Source organism: Microtus pennsylvanicus, chromosome 3 (assembly GCF_037038515.1).
Source record: "Microtus pennsylvanicus isolate mMicPen1 chromosome 3, mMicPen1.hap1, whole genome shotgun sequence".
Lineage (NCBI taxonomy): Eukaryota > Metazoa > Chordata > Mammalia > Rodentia > Cricetidae > Microtus > Microtus pennsylvanicus.
In genome coordinates this window covers 41267378-41285197 of record NC_134581.1, presented here as the reverse complement: position 1 = coordinate 41285197, position 17820 = coordinate 41267378, and the positions used below count along the sequence as shown (strand labels likewise).

The window sequence follows — 17820 nt, the reverse complement described above, 5'->3', positions numbered from 1 at the left end:
TAGGCCAAAACAGCAAGCTCCAGGCTCCAGGAAAGATCCCATCCATTCCAAAACAAAAGAACGGGAGAAGAAAACTACCGCAAATACTGTGTTTGAAACAAAGTCTGGACTAGTAGGCCATACTGTGGTATTCCGACCCCCGTGATCAAATGACTGACTTACCCACTTGAACTTTCATTGGCTGAGTCTTCTCCATTATGGAAATCGGCTCACTGGATGTCAGTCCCTTCATGGCAGAAACACTGATCTGGTATTCCGTGTCAGCTGAGAGGTCGCGAACATTGAGTGTGGTCGTCTGAGGCCCCACACTCAAGGCGTGATGTCGGCTTCCTGCAGCCATTGGCGTCAGGAGGATTTTATAGCCCGTCACAGCGCTGGGAGATGGATTCCAGCTCAGCCTAATGTATTTTGATGACACGTCTGTGGCAACTAGATTTGAAGGAGGCTCAACGACTAGGAAAAAAAAATGCGGTGGTTGTTAATGTACAGCTCTATTAGGTTTTACATTTGAACCTCCAATTCTCTTTATTCACATTGATGATGCCTACATCAAAACGTGTTCATGCATACCCTCTCCCCCTAATCCACCTGTATGAAAAAGCAAACTGTTTCTATGGCCAGGATTGTAGTTAGTAGACTGAATAATTTGGTTGTGAAGAAAAAAATTTGAAATAAACTTATGAAAGTAGATTCAATGTTTAATCCTCTGAAACCACAATTTTCATTTTGAACTTGGCATTTTACTCATTGTCTTTATTTTCATGTCCCAATAGAGATGTTGGCAAACTGTTCTCTGTATTGATGATTTAATCACTACAGGCCCTGAAGAAAGATGGACGTAGCTGTGATGTGGTCGTGGCTACTCATGCAGGAAGTTCAAACAGCCACACAACAAAAACTTTGCCTGATCTTGGCGAGCACAAAACTACACTTGTCTAAGAATTAGCCTGTTCAAAGTAGGAAAGTCAAAGCGGGCATATGGATCTTGTGATAATGCAGAGTGGGGGTGGAGGAAAGTTAGCCATTCAACAGTAAAGATAAAGAAAGAATTCAGAGCCTAGGAAGCGTGGAGAAGTCCTGGGAGAAGCAAAGCCAAAGAATTTACCAAAATATGATTGAAGATGGAACCACATGGAAACTATACTTAACCCCTTGTCCATTCCCACAGTGAGAGGAAGACCACCATGGGAAAATATTGGGATTTTCGGGGTTCAAGTAGATACTTATAAAATGCCTTTTGCAATGACTGCCCTCTCTTCTGTGTACTTAGAAGCAATAACTGGTGAAATGGGAAAACCTTTCAAATGTGGGAGTAGCAAACAGACCAATCTTCGAAGTAGCTCTAAGCTTTGAATGCATTAGGGAACACACACTAATGGGAAGCCCTTGTCCCTGGGCGGTTGATGGATACAATGCTATCAGTCTTTCATGTTCTAGGATGCTGTTGTGTCTGCAATCTGCCAAAGTTTAGGTCCACATATAAAATAATTAAAGCATATACCAGAAAAGCCTGACTGTGGATAGACAATATGCACAAAAAGACTTTTTTATAAAAGTCTAATCAGTGGAAGAGGGGAATCTCATAAGGCTCCACCCCAGGCAAAGAACTACAGGCAACTAAGGAAGACTGAAAGTGGGAGTAGCTTTTCCTAGAGGTGAGCCCCCAACTGTTATTCCAATACCAAGTAGACCCTGGAAGTCATATACATGCAAGCAACACTAAACAAATTCAGCATAAATAAAAAGGCTGTATTCATATATCTATGCATCTACACACACAAACATAAATGCAACAACAACAACAAAGAAAAATAATCCATAATTTGAAGGGAAGCAAGGAGGAACATATGAGGGTTGGAGGAATAAAATAGAGAGCAGAAATTATGTCCTTATATTTTAATTTTTTAATTAAAGTTAAAAATGTTAAATAAACTAAGTCTAATCAAATTTTACCCTCCCAAAAAATGTTCAGGAACTTCACAGAAACTAAGTATTTTGTCAAATTTCCCCCTGGATGGAGGAAATAGTACCATTGTATTAACAAGTTGAGTTCAGAAACCAGACAATCACTGTAGGATACAGTTAAGATGGATCTATTCTAGAATACCTATAAAGCAAGAACTGCTGTCAAAAAGTTCTGGTATCTAAATACCTCTCAACAAACAAGCACTCACCTTCTTCTCCACTAACCAGTTCACCAAGTTGTTCATCCACTCCTGAACACACCTGGGCGATGATCTCATTCTGAATGTCCACAATCGCATCGAAATTGGCCACGTTGAAAATGTGGTTCAAGGAAGGTGTGGATGCAATTTGTTTGAGTTCTTTTGCATCTGCAGCTTTAATACCTTGAAAACAAAGGGTTAAACTATGTTAAAATGGGAACCCTACCAACTGCAAGAAGTTCCTTGCAATAATTCTAAGTCTCAAACTGAAGATACTATTAACCCTTTTTAAGTCAAAATCCAGAGTTACTTTGACACATACCTTTAATCCCACCACATTCAGGGCAGAGGCCAGAAGATTTCTGTGAGTTCAAGGACAACCAGACCTACATAGTGAAAGCCTATCTCGAATAGGTAGATGATAGATGATAGATAAATGGCAAACAAATGTTCAATGACAAAGGATTTTATAATTTCACAAAAAGTAACCAGCCAAAGAGAAAAACAAATGGTTAATAGAGAGAGCCCCCTATTTTAACTGTGCCATCACTTGTCTCTGACATCTGTGAAGATAATATGTTTTATTCCAAAGTGCTGAATGAGCTAGAGCACTGTGAATACTTGAAGTATTATGTAATGCAGAATGCATAAAATCCATTTAATGATAATACAAGGAGGGTCTTTATTAGAATCGTTGGCAGAATGTTCTTTGAAAAGTAGAGAGCTGGCGAAGCACGTTAACATCACCTCACTTAATCCATATGCTACTAGAGTTTTATTAGGAAACAGATAAGCAGAATGTTTACTCAAAGACAACTTGGCTTAATACCATTCTATAAAATACAGTGAGCACTTTTGACAGCATCCTTCCTTGAGGACTCAACCTTTATCTTCTGAAGCATTAAGTGCAATGAAGGAGATCTAGAAAGAAAATGGCTGGTCAGACGTCACCTACCCAGAGAGAAAACCTCAACTCCAATACTGCGAAGCTCCCGTGCTGGACTATCCACCTCATCCTGCGACTTGCCATCCGTGATAATTATTGCCACTTTAGGAAAGCCGACTCTTGAGCCAGCAGATTCAGTGAAAGTGTTTTTAACTAAGTAGTCAATGGCATCCCCTGCAGGGAAAAAAGAAACAGGCTCGTGTACTCTAGGTTCTCACGCCTTTGCCAAGGTTAGAGCCTAAGAGGTTAATTCCAAAGGCACTTGCTATGCAATCAATATAGACACTTCATTTATTTTAAACAATAAAGGAATCTCTCTAAACATACCTGTCATTGTGTTGCCACCTTTGTATGGTATTTTTTTAATTGCAGCAAGCAGATCATCTCTTCGGTAATACTGATTTAAGTTAAATTCAGTCCTGGTATCTGTGCTGTACTGAACAACTCCGACCCTTGTTTTCTCCTCCCCAATATCAAAAGCAGACACAAGAGCAGCCATGAAGTCTAAAATATACTTGAAATTATTTCTTCCCACACTCCAGGAGCCATCCACAAGAAAGACTAAATCAGTCCAGGCACTGACCGAGCACTCTGTAACACATTAAACATATTTTTAAATAGTTAGAACAGTCCACCTTTAAAAAACACAGGCTAACATTGCAAAAAATATTCCAAATCATTCTATTGCTTATAATGTATTGGACCCATTATTTTCCATTTGCACACATAAAACAACATAAAACCTTAGAACTTCGAAGAATTTTCAGTTACCAAGATCCAATTTGGCGATTGGATGTCCTTAAATTGCTAGGTAAGACATTCTGTGCAAAGAAATAACTAGACACCCGATACACACTGCCCAGGAGAACGCAGTCCCAGCATGCACCCTGCCTACCTGTATTTCTAAACTACATTTTTATGCTTCCCCAAATGAAGATTCAATAAAACATCTGGGAGACCCACAAGAAATGAGTGTCTCCTGCCTTGTTACTTATCAACAAGGAAATATAATCTGTGCTCTTTAAGCAGATCAGTCTAAGTTGAAGAGAAGAACAAATATTTCATAGTCTGTCGTATTTCCCAATATAAATGTCCAAGTTTATAGTCAAGGTAGTCTACACATACAGTCACACAAAGTAGCCAAAATATCTTCTCTTCATTATCTTTATATTCAAATTTGACAACTAAGACCTCCATTACTAAACTCTAAGAGGAAATGTTGTTGATGTAAGAGTCCATATGGCCACATGGTATCCTTAAGGGATTAAAATGCAGTGTGCTTTTATGACCACACGTTATCTTTCCTTCTTCCGTGGTCAAAGAAGCACATTGGTTTTCATGAAAATCTGCGTTTGTAAGGCAACATTTACTGGATTTCTGAAGATGTTTTTGTCCTTGAAGTTAGTTGGTAGATAATAAAAGAAGTATTTTGGCAAAGAGAAGCAGAAAAAGGTCCTGGAAAATTGTGCAAGGCAATTTCAAGTTGCATGCTTAAATAATTTTTGTATGCTATTTAATAGAGAGAGCAATTTTAGTCTTTTAAAACCCATATCTGGCAGAATATTTTGATTTAGGATAAATACTGATAGTTTGGGAAAATATTAATGTAACTGCATAGGAGAAACTCCATTTCAGATTATTGGACTTCTAAGAGAGAATGATAAACAGTGATTTAGAGGAAATTTTTCCAGAGAAAGAGGCCTCTGTGTTTATAATGTTTTTATGATCAATCTGGGTCATAAAGACAACTTACAAAGTGACAAAATCAGAAGTCCAAGAAACTCCTAAGGAGTTCACTCTAGCAAGTCACACAAAGCACTGCCAGACAAAAGAAGGCTAGCAGCCTCATAGCCAAGACTAAATAAAAGTGCTTTTCATCTGGTTATATATTCAATTTCTTAGAGATGGGCTGCAGGAACTCTGGAAAGATTGGGAAAGCTGACATCCATCAGCCAACTCAGAAATATCCCAGAGATGAGCTCAATATATAAATAGACTTAAAGTGTGTTTCATAGCAGTTGAGTTGCTTTGAGCACTAAGGCCATCTCAGTCTTTCCCCAAACCTCTGTAAGTACCATCTGTTGCTATAGTTTGTCTTAGGAGGACATATTAGCCAGGAGGTCAGATCTCAAGGTTTATAACTATTTAGTTATACATTTCTCTCGTCTTGCTAACTCCTTCTAGAAAAAGTTTATAGCTATTAATACAGAGAAGATAATCAAGCTTTATATATAATTAGAACATCTACGGCAGGACACTTGTAACTTCTACAAATCCAAGCAAAAGTATAGGAAGAAACTCACTTTGTATCTCTGTTTTCCCAGGTTTCTTCTCCCCTGTCTTCGCTGGATCACCTGTTTGAACTGAGTCAAAAACCCATCATTAACAAAAGAAATAACCAAATATATGTACGTGTGTGTGTGTGTGTGTGTGTGTGTGTGTGTGTATGGATGTGTGTGTGTAGAACATATACATTGTTCTTTGATATTGTGTTTCAAATGTTTGGTCTTGCCCAGATTGTTAGAATGACAAACAACAATTTCCTTACTAATAAGTTATTTAATGAAATGTCCGAGATATTTCAAAAAGACTTCATCGCTTGAAAATTTGATGTTTCAAATCATTTTCATTCAGAACATTTCTGCCACTTCCAGAGACCAAGGTTAAAAAGCATGAATGGATTGCTTGTAAAGTACTAATAACAAGGGTCATAGAAAGTGGTGCTGATATGTTACTTATATAATAGGAGATTAAATTTGAGGATGGAAAATTGTCTGCAAAATGTATATACATGTTATCTATGTTACAGTTATAGTCAAAAAAACGAGGTTATCAATTTGATAGTGGGGAGGACATGGACAGAGTTGGAAGAAGGGGATTGGCTGGGGCTGAAAGGATAAAAAGGAGGGAAGGAAGAGATATAATGATATTATGAAAGTGCTCCAATGTGTATGTGCTCTTACTTGTCAGTTGACCTATAACTGGCACACTTTCTTCTACTTCATCATAGGAAGTTATAGTCACCACATACTCTGTCTCAGGAACAAGGTCTGTTAATAGAGTTTCTGTGGTGCTAGCTGCAAGGGTAAACTCTTTAGTAGGCCCCTCTGTAAATACAAAAAGAAAAATATGAATGTATCCCAATAATAACATATGACAAAGGAAGTCGACATGTATCCCCATCACTGAAAGGTTTGCCATGTACTCTGCCAAGACATCCCAACATTTTAACTGTCTTCCAAAAAGAAGATGCTGCATTTTTAGAAAACCCAATATTTACAATAGTCTTGCCTTTATCTGACAGTCACATTCAATACTTTTTAAAAGCTTGAAATTCCTCTAAGTTCAAGGTACATTAGACTATCAGACCAAAAATATAGCATCATTTTTGTTAAAAACATGAAATAATAAAACAAGTTATAAATAAAAGATGACTCAAGAAGTAACTCAATTTTAAATTATAAATTGGAAGAGAACAGAAAAATAGAACCATATTCAAATGTGGACCATACTCTGCTAGGTACCAATAGTCCTCTGAATTTATTAAATTGGGTACCACATATGTCATGATATCATATTCTGAGTATTTACTTACATAATGACAGTGTACTTCCATCTAGATTCTTTTAACTCTCAGTTCAATAAGAAAGCATGATAGCTCCTATGGACTGCGTGTCTGCTAATACTAAATTATATAAAACAATTCACAAAGCATAATGAAGAAAAGTAGCATATGTAAGAAAACTCTGAGAAATGCTCCTGATATCTATATAGGCCATGTACTGTATCTATGTGGGTCAGAGCACCATGGGACATGAGGACATTGGGGACATATTAGATTGGATCTTTGTGATGCCTGTTTTGAAGACTGGAAGCCAATATTCCAGTATCTAGAAATGGGCTGGATCCTTTTTGGGCTCTTTTAGAATATTCTTTAAAATAGATGAAGCCATTGACCAAAGGAATTTAGAGAGAAATGGCAAACGGGGGAGTTTTTACCCCTTCTTCAGTTCTTTAGCCATACTACCTATTTTTAAAAGCTCCCTGATGAGGAAGCATTTTAAACCACTGGTATTCTAAAGGTCAGAGAGTGAATAAGCACAGCTCAAGTGGTTAGCAATATGGGCAATGGCCATATTCATTGCCAACCAAAGATTTCTTATCTTCAATACAGATAGAAGACAATACAAATAGTCACTTTCCCATCTGTTAGACATTGGTTCTCCACACTTGGCCAACATGGTTAACACTACCGATCACACAACAGAACATCTGAAAGAAGCTCTGTTTTACCTCGCTTTGCTTACAATAAATATGAGGATTGGACTCTGTAGCCCTGAGTCCCCCAAATACCAGGTGACATCAACCAAGTCCCTCTGGCTTGCTTATTCTTGACCTCCTTGTGATTAAATGTGAGGTTAGGCAAACAGACTGTATGATCTTGGTATCTGTCCCAAAACCTCAGAACTCACCTGTTGTAGAGTCCACCGTTATTCTGTAACCCACAATTGGATCAGATGGTCTCTCCCATGACATATGAACAGTATTTTCATCTATAATTTTAAAATTCAAGTCGGAAGGTGGGTCAACTGCAAAAAGAGAGTTGAAATTAGTTGCATTTTCCAGCATCCGAAAATGGTTAATATATTAATGAAGAATTGTGATGAGCAAAGCTTACTAAAGTTGTCTTTGCATAAATTTGTTTCCAACAAGTATAAAAAATATCTTGTTGGATCAGAATAAAATTAAAAGCTGACAAGATATGACAAAACATCAGAAAGTGTACAAATTACAGAAGACAGCACGGAACACTTGATTCTTGAGTTGCTAGGTCATTCAAGAATGGCCAGCAAAATCAAGCAGAATAGAAATGTGTTTGGATACAAGAACAATGAAATCACATATAATAACCACATATGCAAACAATTCACATAACGATTAAGGAAATTCAATACATGCTGAGTGCACTTTGAACAAGCATGCCAAATCACAACCTGCTTACAACCATGGATGTTAATTTAGAACAGTGACATCATACATTTTTATAATGTGGAAAGAAAATCACTGATGGTTTAGGTTCAATTTCCGCGTTGTTGCTTTGATGATTGTTGTTTGATAAATCTCAGTCTGGGGCAGAGGATTTTAAAAATGTATTTGAGTGGAAAGGTGAAATCATAAAAGAGTGAAATATGTCTTTCAAGGAAATATACATGAAGTGTATATTGATATCAATATAGGCAAATATTAAAATGAGATGTTAATAATTTATGAGTATATAAGCAGTACTAGATATGTTTATAAAACCATATTCTGCCTGTTTACACCAATTTTCTGTGCTCCCAAGGTGTAAACCAACACAGTCATTGCCTTGGTAGTAGGCATACTCCATACTAGAAGTAGCATTTTAAGCTAAAATGCCAGTATGGCCCTCTACAAAACAATGATTCATTATGAAAAGACAACATCAATGTATATTTATGGGAAATTATTTACAGAACTTGGAGGACACAGTGATGAAGGATCAGCATTGGAAGACATGACTGTATAAAAACGTGGAGAAATCAATGACAGAAATCACTGCAAAGTACGGAAAGGAACAGCTTACATACAAAACTGTACAGCATCATGCATGTGTCAATGAAATGTTGGCTTATTTTTAGTTTCCCACAATGAACAACAGCTTCCATGTACAATAGTCGTTACACAAAGACATTCCTGAAATATTTTATAATGATATTCTCTACAATGGTCATGCCTCCTCATGCAGCCTTATACTGACTCACTGTCAGTGCATGGTCGACGCCTTGAAAATCATTACACTTGAAGCAAGTTCAATAAAATAGATGATTTTCAACCATATTCTACTTTAAATACCTTAGTCTACAGGTACTACTTCTTCTGAGTGGGGTGGTTTACCTCTGTTTTAAGAGGGTACCATCTCCCTTTAGAATTTTATGAAAGTCAATCAAAATGCGGTAATGACTCTGAGACACGGTTCAGAATTTAACGGGGATTAGATTAGCTGTCTTTAACATTCATAGCACATTTTTAAAGGAAACAGAACTGATTAGGCAAACATCTGCTTTAATAAATCGCCACCTCCAGCTGTAGGAGAGGTCTTTATTTTTATTGGCTACGCTAGTAGAAGAACGAATGTTACTTTCTTCCTATCCATACACAGGCAGTGAGATTAGGACGATTAATCTGCATGCACAGCTTAATCATTCAGCATTCTCCTGTCTGTTACGTATTGCAACGTTTAGCTGAAGTCATCACTTAGTATATGTAACAAGCATGCAACAGATGTTAATAGGACGATGGGTATTAAGAATATCATTATAAAATATTGTTCCGATAGCAATGGCTCAGGACAAATTTAATGCAAAGGCAGACACAACTGGCCTGAGCAGCTTTTTAAAACTCAGTACATGGAAAAATAGTACCACCAACCTTGGAGGAAATAGACCTGAAGCAGCGGACATTAGGTTAAAACTGCTGAAGGCCAGCAGCGGCCCACCTTGTTGATATCCAAGTGACCAGGATTCCAGATAGACTGAAAAAATGACTGTGGGGGAAAAGTCTTGAACATTTTAGAGGATTTTAAGGTGCTCATGGGAAGTCAGATGTGGCACACAGGATTCGAAAGTAGGAAAAATGACCTATCAGTGTGAAAATCAGAACCTACCCCGCTGTACTCACTGAGTTTACCAAACATACAGCCCTTCAAGATTGTCATTTCGTTTACAAAGCTTGGGAGCTATCATTTAAAAAAAAATGAAGTAGGTGTGAGGGTATGGCCTCCATTGATTTAAATCATTACACATATTTGTTTTTATGGATTTGGAAAATGTTTTACATTAATTCACAACCACCATTATTACATTGTCGCAGAGTCTAGGTGTTCTCAAAAGTAATGCTGAAGCTAGCATTGTACAAGCACTAACTGACTGCATATGGTTTGCAAATACAAGCCACCATAGCCAAGACAAGGGAAACAGAATTAACATTATAACTAGCAATCTGGTGCATGAAAGAAAGGAAACATTAAGTATCTGTAACTGGTAGTTTAATTTTACAATTAAACAGGATGTTTTTGTTATCAAAATACTGTGATATAAAAGTATCTTTATGATGAGATTTTTGTTACACATACTGGTAGGATTTAGGACATGGTAGAAATAATCAAACTATGTAAAAACTATTCAATGTCTTTTATACAACATGCAGACATGTAGACATTTTACTTGTTGTTTCCTTTTGTATTTATAATAACCTAACTATATGCCTTGTAATCTGTGATGTGATCTACAAATTAACTTCAAAAAAGTAAATACAGTTCATAGATAACAATTTTATCTTATAATCTATATCGTTTTTATCACATTAGATTAAAAGTAAATAGAAGAAATATTTCAGTCAAAAACGTTAGGATCAGCACACAGTACTTGTTAATATATACATAGTTTTCTATTCTCTCAAAGTCACTGTTAGAAGAAATTGTGTCTGTGCAGTAATACACATGTGGCGTGCTGACATCTGCAACTCAAATATAGATAGAATTGGGAAGGCAGCAATGTTCACCACTGTACCACCAATGTAGGTATAGATAGAATTTGATATATTAACTTCACATTATTGTTTGAACAATTTTAAAACTGGTGTGTCTGTCTTGTTCTAATGGAAAAATAACCTTTTTTTCCAGTTGGAGCACCCAACAAGAATCTATATCCAAGAATTAACCATGGCAAGTATTTGTATGGAAGGATGAATAGGGAGGGAGTAGGAGAGTGGGTGGATGAAGGGATGGATAGATTAATAGATGGGTACAATATAATATTTTATAGACAAAAAAATCTAATAGCAACATTAAAATATCAACTTGAGGTACTGGAGAGATGATGGCTCAGTAGTTAAGAGCACTGATTACTCTTACAGAGGACCAGGGTTCAATTCCCAGCACACATGGGGCAACTCACAACGGTCTGTAACTACAGTTCCAGTGAATTTCATAGCCTCACACCAATTCACAAAAATAAAAATAAATATATTTTTAAAAAGATATATCAACTTAAGGAATTCTCACCTCCTCATTTAGAAAATAAAACAGTCAGAATACATGACATCTATGTTCTCTGGTATGAATGTTTTGCTGCATGTCAGATTACAGAATTATAGAAATATATATTAAATTAGTCCCTTAATCTAGACACAGAAATAGTTAAAGCATGACTTTAAATTGTTAATGAACTGATAATAATAATTTATTATGTTATAAACTATAAATAAAACTTACAAAAATTAAAACTCTGTATTTCACAAAATATGTGTCCATCTCAAACTCTAGATAAAGGAAAGAGGAACACTGACCTTTGACTGTTTAATGCAAAGTTAACTTATCTAAAAACCTTTTAAAATACATGATCCCAGCCTAATGCATACACTCTAGGTCATACAGAGCACTTGGAAAGATTAAAGTTTGCTAGTCTATTTAATAATTACTTAAGGCCAAAAAAGAAAGCAGTCTTTGCCTTTATATCTATTGGACACAGTAAATTGGCATGGAAATATAATTCATCATGCAAATAGAGGCAATGTGGAAAATTATTATCATGGTTTCTAAATGCAAATTTCAAAATAATTTAGATTAACATTTAAAAAACTGTGTTTCTAGCATATAAAAAAGTATATTAAAAAGAGCCAGGAACCATAGGACTACAAGAACATATGAGTCAACAAAAGAAAGCAAAGTAGCCTTGGCTACCTTAGCAGAAAGTTGCAAACAGAGGGACAAGCTGAAATTTTGAAATGCCCCAACAGAGAGATTTCAGGGGGGAAAGAAATCTATTTTCTAGCCCAACGTCTTCAGTAAGACTTTGGCCACAGATTTTGTTAGCTCTTCACAGGCTCCTGGGGCCACTTAGTTGGTAGTTAACACCAGAGCTGAGCTGCCCAACAAGGAGCAAAGAGTCTCCGGTGGCCGTTGAGCCCTTGAAGTGTGGCCAGTCTGAAATGAAAAAGGCTGCAAGTGGGAAGCGCATGCCCAGCTCCCAAAACTTAGCCCAGAAGTTCAGAGGAGCTGGCCTATGGTTTTTCTATCCATTACGTGTTGAAACAATGGCATTATGTTAAAAACCTTTCATAAAAATCAATTTTCCTGGTCCCTTTAATTTCTTTATATGACTATAAAAAATGTTTAAGTTAGATATATGACTTTTAAATGTGAATCATATTTCTGTTTGATGCTGCCAAACCAGAAAACAATCCAAAAATGAATCTTATTAAAAGATACTGACCTAAGAGAGCAAAAGACAAGAGTTTAAGAAAGAAAGAACTACACCATGTGAAAATTAATACAAGGTCATAAGATAAAATATGAGAAACAATGGGAATAATCAGGAAGGCACATAGTATAATGTCCTTTTTAACCGTCTTTTGCTGACTGGTCATTGCCAGTTCAGAACCCACGTTTTCCACTTACCGGTATCTCCAGCCTAACCCTATACTGGAGAATTCTCAAAACTTTTATTTCCAAAGAACCATTTTCTTAATGAGCAAGAAACGGGCCACTTCAGTGACTTATCTAAAAATATCTTTAGTAGTGCTTCCAGAAGCCTCTCAAATAAAATTCCTTCCTAACTGACGACACAGCAAAGATTACTGCAAGGCCACCTCATCCGAAAACTCCTTCAGGAAGCCAGGGTAGCCTCTGTATTTCCTCATCAGGTGGGCCGAACCAGCAAGCATCTCTGAATCTTAGACCAGCTACACATTTGGGGACTCTTTCTTTTCCTAACATTAGTTCTCTGTACCCACAGTTTTGAAGTAGAACATTTAAAAAAAAAACAAATCAGGGTTGCCAAGAAACATCCCTACATGCCTACCCTTCTACAAGCAGGGCATTCCACCCTGGAATTTCCAGAGGCTACAGATGTCTCCTCCCCAACTTCATTAAAGGTGTTTATTTCATTGGAAAGGGTAAAAAATTAAGATTAACTCATTAATATTGCAGAATATGATAAATTTGCCAAATCTCAAATGATAGTTTCAAAGAGCCGGTGAGGTCATAACTTAGAAGTGGCTTCGTCAATAAATACTAAGATATTAAAGCATCAAGCGCACCAAACAAAATAAAATTAGGTTAAAAGTTTAACAGAAGTCTTCTAGAGGGCAGGGTCACAAGGAGCCAATTCGGAGCTGCATTGTGGTGTGCCTGGTCACCTAGTGCCAAGGCGTTGAGGTCAGACGCGGCCAGGTCTTCCTGAGCCAAGCAAGGGTGAGCACGCCAAGGGGGTGCCCGGCTCGCAGCCGCCTCCAGGCTGGAAACCCTGGCCCAGAGCCAATCCTCCTGAGCTGGGTTGTTCTGGGACACATGCTTTAGAGACTTTGGAACCAAACACCAACAACAGAGTCCCTAGATTGAGTGGGTACCCCCTAGGAATTGGTTTCTGCTTGTCACTCATTCCCCTACCCACCAAATCAAGTGACAGTCAGTTTGACAGTTGAATCCTTTGCCTAAAAGTCTGCCGAGCCAATTGGAGTCCCCTAATCTGCTCAAGAAGAAAAGAAAAGAAAACCAGACGCGCGGAGCTGGCGATGTTGGAGTCTTTTATTTCATGTTGTCACCAAGGTCACAGTCCTGACCCAGGTGATCCTGTGAGGATGTCCATATTCTGAGATTCCTGGTACCCAGCCCTCCAGGGATCCTCTTGGTCGAGCTGGATGCAGCTGTTGCCCTATGCAGGGGACTGGTCCTCAGGGAAGGCAGCAGCGTCGGTGGCAGTGTGGACAGCACACTGCAGACAAGCACAGAGAGACCAGACAGCACTGCACAGAGTAGGGGAAGCGGAATAGCAGAGCTGGACCTGAAAGTCTGGAAACGGACACACCTCAGAAGGAGGCGATTTCTCTGGAGAAGAGAAAGCACAGGAGAAGTGCAGAGGAAACAGAGCAAGCCACAGAAGCAGAAGAGAGGAGAGCCTTTTCCTTTCTTGAATTCTTCAGTATCACTTGCCATAGAGAAAGTAAAAGCATTTTACCTTCTGCCTCAATGGAAGACAGCAGTAGGGCCACGCCCAGGGCGGCCAGCGCTCGGGGAAGCCTGGTCTGCATGCTCTGGCCTCAGGCTCACAGCCTCATGAAGGGATCTGCAGGAGGAAGCAGTGATCCATCAGCACCCATCTTGAGCAGGCCAGGGACAGGTCAAACAGGAGCCTAAACGTGGTCCAGAACCCAGTCAAATTTGCCATCATAAAAAACGGCGGCTAGCCCAGCACATAATGGACCTATTGTGGAGCTGATAGGTTTAATCGGGGACCTAGTAGGAAATTCTGGCTTAAAGAAGCTACTCTTCTCCAGGGTACTATGCTCTGTGAATGCCTGACCAGACCGCACATGGCTTCATCCTGCCAGGATGATGGATCATTTAGAGGCGATTTTTATCCCTGACTCAACCAAATGTCTCTTCCAGCTGGGGATTTCATTTGACCATTTTTTCCTAACTGCTGAACTCTTTAGGTAACTGTGCTTTAGTGGTCCCAAGATAATTTGGAAAGAATAATAAACCTCTTTTATTCTTTTTTCTTCAGTTTATCCTGACTAAAGCTATGCAACTCTTTAAGGTCTGGAATAGATTATACAGGGATATGCAAGGCCCAACTGAAACCCAATTCTTCTGATAACTATGCTGTTTTTATCTCTGATAAACCCTTTACCAAAGAAGAGGGGGAACCAACTCTAAAATGCATCATAAAGAGAGTCAAAACAATATAAAGAAGCAAAATACCTTTGTCTGTTTTCTAAGCGTTCTTAGAGTTTTAAAATCCTCAATAACTCATCTTTGTTTTTAACTAGTTTTTAATGCTGGAAGATTACAACTGATATAAGCTCCAGAGCAAGAAGGTTCTATTCTGACTTTTCCCTGACTTTGCAACTCTGTTGATTTTTTAATGGTCAAGAGGCCTACTCTTCTTTTGTAGTTTTCCCGAACACACGGTGGCTGTTTAATGGGCTGTCCTAATAGTCTAAGGCCCAATCCAGAAACAAAAGTTACCATCAGTGAGCTGGACTGAGAAGGTGCCTGTGGCCAAACACACACACACACAGGATGGGGGGTGGATTCAAAGGCACACACATTACTGTAAGGCAGCACCCTAGGTCTCGAGACAGATGAAAGGGGGAGGGGAACTGGTGCTTGGGAATCCAAAAATAAGCCAAAGGTTGGGTTCTCCTTGAGAAAAGCAGCTGACAGTCTCCAACCATGGCTTTCCAAATCTTTGGCACACAGGTTAGGGAAGCTTTCTTCATCTGAGTGTAAATTGCATTTTACATGTCTGATGAGCAGGCAAGCCAAATTGCCCAGAGCTCCTTTTTATGAAGCCAAGATTAAAATTTTGGCGCGGCGAGGAGATCTAGGGGATTTTAGTAATGTCTTTTTCCTAATTAACAACTCTGACATTCTAACCCTTTCCTACATTAGTTAAAAAATAAAAATTAAATAAAAAAAGCATGACTGGCCCATTGTTGCCGTCACCTGACCATAATGTTCATATAATAATTTGGAATGAAGTTGGCAGTTGGGTTCACGAAGACTTAAAGTGTGGCAATATGCTCACAAAAATCCGTTTGCACTTTTGGGGGAGTTGTTAATAAGCCGAACAAAACCTTGAGTCTTGGAAGTGCGTTTATCTGGGTCTAGTGCGCCACCTATCGGCTTCCTGACTCAGCATCAAGAATGAATCATCTCTCATTGGGGTATCCGATGAATAACTCAACCGTCTTAGCCAGCCAAGATTTCCGTCCGTATATGTTTTAAAGAAAAGCGTCTCTCTCCTTCTTAGCCAAAACATTTATCGGAGTGCTTAGCAACACTTCATTGAGCATTCTCAGACAGAGATGGCTGAAAGCGGCCGCCCCTACGTGGCAGTAGGATTTCCCTCACTTCCCCCTCATGAATGAAAATGCATCAGCTGCCAGGAATGGGGGCGCTATGGGAACTGGTCCCTTTTGGACAACTCGCCCCTCCCCCACACCTTGCTGGAAACGGCCAACTCCTTAACTCTCTCAAGTTAATTTTTTTTTTCAAACGCACCCACAGCCATACACATGTTCCATGGGCCCACCTAGATTCCAGGCGCCACATGCCTCTTCTATAACTGCAATCTTGACCTTAGTTAGCCAAGGACGAGTTCAGTCTCATTTCTCCCCCCATCCCCCAACCCTCTCCATGGTTCCTTAGAAAACTCCATCCAACCTTGAAGTTGGGGGTGGGCAGGTATACCAGAGATCCGAACTGGTCAAGGGAGGGTGGCTGAAGAAGCCAGATGCAGGTCCCCTTTGGCATAGTTCTGTAAATGCACAAAATCCTCACTGTCTGATACTCAGTCTCTACACCCAGGGATTGAAGAAGAAGCCGTCTCAGGGGTCCCTCTGACTGATCCTAAATAGGACTTAATCCCAGTGCCTTCAGGGGAAGCCCAAAAGGATGTTTCAGCAGCTGTGAAAAACCAGCCTAAGCCACCAACCCGTTGAAAGCAGTAGAGGATGAAGCCAGGGCCGCTCCCGGGAGCATCTGGAAATGCCACTCGCGCCTAACCTCGCCGCGCCGAGCGCTTGCCATTGGCCCTCCGAGTAATTCAGCCCTGCGCGTGCAGAACTTCTCTTCGCTTTCGTGCAATGTCCTGTGCCCATGTTGCAAACCGGCAACCCTGGCAAAGCTGCAATCACCAGATAATAAAAAGCGACCTACGGAGCCCATGCACTTCAAGGGAGGCGACACCGTCTATAGGGGACAATCCCCTGCAGATGGACAAAATAGAGCCGAATAAGCCATCTTTCCTTCGCCCTTCAAAACTCCAAAGAAATCGCAAAGTTTCTTGTTGCTCCGCAGATCTATCTCAGACACACGAACCAATCACTTCCAAAGCGAACGGGCTCCCGCCGGGCGTTCTGCCTGGCCCGGGTTAAGATACTAGCATGAAGCGACTTTTCCCAGTTATCTTTGGGGAAGGCCGCTCGAGGTTGGGGTGAGGGGGGAACAGAAGCCATACTGACCTGAGTCGGTGGTGACAGAGGGAGCAGGCGTCCTGCAGCCAGCGTGTGGGACCCCCCGGGCCGGTGAGAGCGCTGCGCTCTGGGAACACCTGGCGGCCACCAGCGTGAGAAGGGCAGCGGGAGCACACAGGAGTGGCGACTGGAGCGCAGAGCCGAGGCAGGGGGACTGACTGCAGCTGAGGGCGGACGCGTCTGCGGCGGCCGCCTTCGCCGACTGGGAAGAGGCTCCGCGCCGCGGGCTACTTAATAGAGGGCTGTTCCCGGCTCTCAGTTTACTCGGTTACGAAACGCCTGAGAAGGTGGAAGGCTGCCACGGGTGATGTATGCTACTCGGCGGTGAAGGAGGTCTACTTTTGGGAACGTGTGCATACTTCGAGCATTCCATCGGCGTGAGGTGGCGATCGCCGTAGTAGCAATGCCCCTCCGGGGGCGGGGAGGAGGGAGGGAGAGAGGGGGACAGCCGCAGACGGGTTCCCTGCCAAGGGAGGCCGCCGCGGACTCCTCCGCTTGGGGAGGGCAAGGGGCTCGGGTTTCCCTATCCTGATGAATTTCTTTAATACGTTTACTTTCCTAAGAACAATGGAGAAGTGGGAAGCTGCTGTTAGTTTCAGAACGGCGGAATGGATAACCCCTGGTCCCTCACTCTATGCCATCCGCAGC

At 40.2% G+C, this 17820-nt stretch overlaps 1 protein-coding gene across 4 annotated transcripts in view; it reads right to left on the bottom strand.

Moving 5' to 3' along the window:
* Col12a1 (collagen type XII alpha 1 chain) overlaps positions 1–17499 on the bottom strand; it is a 108065-nt gene extending 90566 nt beyond the window's left edge. For 2 of the 4 annotated variants that reach the window (XM_075965135.1, XM_075965134.1), the window contains exons 1-9: positions 17161–17499; positions 14148–14255; positions 7584–7700; positions 6075–6218; positions 5415–5474; positions 3439–3702; positions 3121–3285; positions 2175–2348; positions 163–453 (exon numbers count right to left, since the gene is read on the bottom strand). In XM_075965135.1, coding sequence (XP_075821250.1) covers positions 163–453; positions 2175–2348; positions 3121–3285; positions 3439–3702; positions 5415–5474; positions 6075–6218; positions 7584–7700; positions 14148–14220 — 1288 coding nt within the window. In that variant the 5' untranslated portion in view covers positions 14221–14255; positions 17161–17499. The remainder of the gene's footprint in view (positions 1–162; positions 454–2174; positions 2349–3120; positions 3286–3438; positions 3703–5414; positions 5475–6074; positions 6219–7583; positions 7701–14147; positions 14256–17160) is intronic. The other 2 variants (XM_075965137.1, XM_075965136.1) reach the window with 1 other exon arrangement.
* Between the last annotated feature and the right edge of the window lie 321 nt (positions 17500–17820).